Source organism: Desmodus rotundus, chromosome 3 (assembly GCF_022682495.2).
Source record: "Desmodus rotundus isolate HL8 chromosome 3, HLdesRot8A.1, whole genome shotgun sequence".
NCBI classification, from domain to species: Eukaryota; Metazoa; Chordata; class Mammalia; order Chiroptera; family Phyllostomidae; genus Desmodus; species Desmodus rotundus.
Genome location: NC_071389.1, coordinates 92036018 through 92039757, shown reverse-complemented (window position 1 = coordinate 92039757; position 3740 = coordinate 92036018). Strand labels below are relative to the sequence as shown.

Here is a 3740-nt window from a genome sequence, read left to right as displayed (position 1 = left end):
CAAATCGCTCCAGGGCGCAAAGACCCCCGGGGCAGCGGGATGCTCCCACCTGAACCCAGGAGCTGGCTGGCCGGTCTGGGACACGGGGACTCACGCAAACTCACAATCATTAGCACACCCCAGCCTCGCGCACGCACCCCATTGGCTGGAGGCGGTGGGCGGGGCTGGTCAGACCCAAAACAAACAACCTGCGCTCTTTGACTTTGCTGTGTGGCGCAACCTCTAGGCCTTAACCTGGTACGAGACTGCCAGGGAACCTCAGCTACCCAAACCACCTCGTTCCCCCACCCCTCTGCAGTGGGCGCCCAGGCCCCGCCTCTGCGGAGTCGCCCCAGGGTTATATTGGGCTGGGAGGACGGTGGAGGCCAGACTTAGTGGCAGCCGGCCAGCGCAGAGATGCTGCTCCAGAGGCCGGGGACAGGAAGGCTGCTGCGTGAGCCACGGCCTCAGGGACTCGGCTCCGTGAGCGCTCAAGGCTGAAGACACTGGTCTTTCCCCCAAGGGTGGCACGCACAACAGCCTGCACCATTTCCATGCCCGAAGTCTCCTGCAAAGGACTTGGAAAGTCCAGTGAAGAAATCCTCCTGATCTCTTGGACCGAGAGCAGATGCGTAAGTTTCTTCCAGCAGGAAATCCCAACGCCCTTGTGCCTGGAAACCAGACGTTGAAACCACACGCCTGCACACATTCACCCCGAAGCCTCTAATCCTCGAACTGAAGACAGCGCTCACCCAACTCCTCCCTCTCTGCCCCTCTCAGTTCACCAAATAAGCACAACCCCTCCAAAGAAAAATTACAGCGGAAGAGGACTCTTCTATGGAAAAGTGACTGTCTCTCGCCAAGAGGTGGGAGCACTCTCGTTGGAGGAAGTTGAGGACTCCTGGCGCCGGAATCGCCACCACCGCCCTCCTCACCAGCTTCCCAAGACCGCTCAGAGGAAAAGGGTAGGGCGCTGGGCAGGGACAGGGTGCGCAGGCATGAAGCTGGAGGTGTTCAGCCCCCGCGCGGCCCACGGGGACAAGCTGGGTAGTGACCTGGAGGGTGCAGGCGGTAGCAACGCGCCCTCTCCGCTGTCGGCAGCCGGCGACGACTCTCTGGGTTCGGATGGGGACTGTGCGGCCAACAGCCCAGCTGCTGGCGGCAGCAAGCGGAATGAGAGAGTTGGGAATGCGAGAGCTGAGCCTGCGGCCGAAGAGGGCCGGGCGGCAGCGACCACTGGAGTCTTGGAGGCGGGGGCGGCGGGACCCGGGACGGAGAGCGCGACGGTCAGTGAGGGCGGGCGCAGCAAGCCGTACACACGGCGGCCCAAGCCCCCCTACTCATACATCGCGCTCATCGCAATGGCCATCCGTGACTCCGCCGGCGGGCGCCTGACGCTGGCCGAGATTAACGAGTACCTTATGGGCAAGTTCCCCTTCTTCCGCGGCAGCTACACTGGCTGGCGAAACTCCGTGCGCCACAATCTGTCGCTCAACGACTGCTTCGTCAAGGTGCTGCGCGACCCCTCGCGGCCTTGGGGCAAGGATAACTACTGGATGCTCAACCCCAACAGCGAGTATACCTTCGCCGACGGGGTCTTTCGCCGCCGCCGCAAGCGACTCAGCCAAAGGGCGGCGGCCCCCGCACCCGGGCTGCAGCCAGAGGAGGCTGCTGACCCGCCTTCAGCTCCCGCAGCCCTGGGCTCGACCCAACCCCGGCCCCCCACCCTTCAGGAGGGGCGCGTCAGCCCCGTGGGCAAATTCTCCAGCTCCTTTGCCATAGACAGCATCCTCAGCAAGCCTTTCCGCAACCGTCTGGACGGAGACTCGGTTCCCCGAATGCGGCTGCCATGGGGCGCCACGCCCTGCCCTCCGCTGCCCGCATACCCCGCATTCCTCCCCCGCGCGTCCAGCGGGGCAGTACTGCCGCTCTGCGCGTGTGGTGCTGCCGAGCCAGCTCCGCATATCCTGCTTGCGCCCTTCTCCGCCTCGGCGCCTGCCAAGCCTTTCCGAGTCCCAGCGACCGGCGGCGGCGGGCACCCGTACTGCCCCCTGAGGCTGCCCTCAGCCCTACAGGCAGCCTCGGCCCGGGGCCCGGGCCCTCACCTGCCCTACCCCGTGGAGACGCTCCTGGCCTGAGCAGCGCGCCTGAGCCCCACCGGGGTGGGGACCATCGAAGAGGACGGTATTGCAGGTTCAGGGTTTTGCACTTTCTGTCCAGAGAAAAGGAAACTTTAAAAGAAAATTCTCCATCAAACATGCCTTAAAGCTAAAGGATTTTTGACAGAAGTGTTTTAACTTAGTCCAGAATATTTCCTTCATTTTTTCTAACTTTACAGAAGACCAAAACAATTTCTCACAACTGTTAGCATTTCTTTACCTAACTCCCTCCCTCCCTTCACAGACTTTTCCTCTCATTCTTACTGCCCAGGCACCCCTTCACTCCTACTATTTTTGTCGCACTTTCCATTGATTTGTTACTAACAAAAAACAGGAAACAAGCACATCAGGGAACTATTCCATATGATAAATGATATGACTACTGTTTGGGGTTTATTGGGCCCTTGTTCCATGAGTGCGTGTGTGTAATTTACAGGTATGACTGAATGTGAGAGAGGTGTCACAGAATCTTAAGTCATTTCTCTGCTATTGACCAATGCTTCACTGTGCCAAAAGATTTAAATATATATATATATATATTTGGGTTTTGTAATTAAATTATTTATATTTTTTGAAACCTGAATTGAAAATGTTGCAGGCAACGGGCTACAGCTTTATTAATGGCTTGGTGATCTCTAACCGTGGCCTCCTTGGGCCAAGCAATTTCTTTAAAGGAAAAGTTGACATTATGTATGTGGGGTGCCAGGGCCACTGCCATGTGAAAGCAAGTGTGATTTTTACTTTTAATATTATTTTATTTGTATCTGTGTACATAGTCATGTATGAATTTTATGAAACCCAGGTATAATGCTTATTTTTAAATAAAACTCACAACTGACTTTTAATGCTTTGTAGGGACAGGAGATGGAGAGTTTTTAACCCCCACTCCCCCCAAATCGGTTTAGGTTTGAGTCTCTAGAAACTTCCATGTGGGTCCGAATATTTTCCTGAATGATTCATTAAAGGTAGAGGCATTCTGCAGGTTTCCTTACCTGACAAACTGCTGTACAAGTATCCAGGCTGGGACTTCCAACAATGAGATTACTTAAAACTTCAAACCAATGACCTCTGTAAGAATTCTCCTACGAGTTACCAGAACAAGTCATAAGATGTGTGCCCAAGAATCCTCTAGCCAACATTATTAACAAGTTCATAGTCAAGTAGACGTTTTCAGGCAAATTGGTCGATTTGGAACTCAAAAAGCTGGGAAACAATCTTGGCGTATGATTATCTTAAACACCAAAGATTTCCTCAAGGCAAGTTTAAGAGCAACTTGAATTTCAATGTGTTTTTCAAAAGACAAACGTATTTTAGGAATGTCCTATTAGTAATATTTTTGTTTCACTCTCCTCTTTTGTATGAAAAGAGCATTTAGAGATGTGGGGCTGCCAGGCCTATTTCAGTTGTGATCTGAAGAGACAATGCTAGCTCAGACTGGCCTGAGACCATTTCCTTAATTAAGATGGGAGGTTTTGATCAGAGGAAGAACCAGAAAAGTGTGAACACCTGTTTCCCAATTAATTTAAAGGCAGTGGGGTTCTAACAACTTATGGATTGCAATATTCTAAAGAGTAATACAAACAATGAGAAGTTCAGAGACTG

The 3740-nt window shown here is 53.4% G+C and overlaps 1 protein-coding gene across 1 annotated transcript; it reads left to right on the top strand.

Annotated features, from left to right (window-relative positions):
• Positions 1 to 2983, top strand: FOXQ1 (forkhead box Q1). The gene has a single exon (XM_024552331.4). The coding sequence runs from the start codon at positions 978 to 980 to the stop codon at positions 2115 to 2117; it is 1140 nt and encodes a 379-aa protein (XP_024408099.2). The 5' UTR covers positions 1 to 977; the 3' UTR covers positions 2118 to 2983.
• The last annotated feature ends 757 nt before the right edge of the window (positions 2984 to 3740 follow it).

What these genes read in the sequence shown, in the direction of transcription:
- FOXQ1 (XM_024552331.4), top strand. Translation starts at nt 978, where the DNA reads ATGAAGCTGGAGGTGTTCAGCCCCCGCGCGGCCCACGGGGACAAGCTG.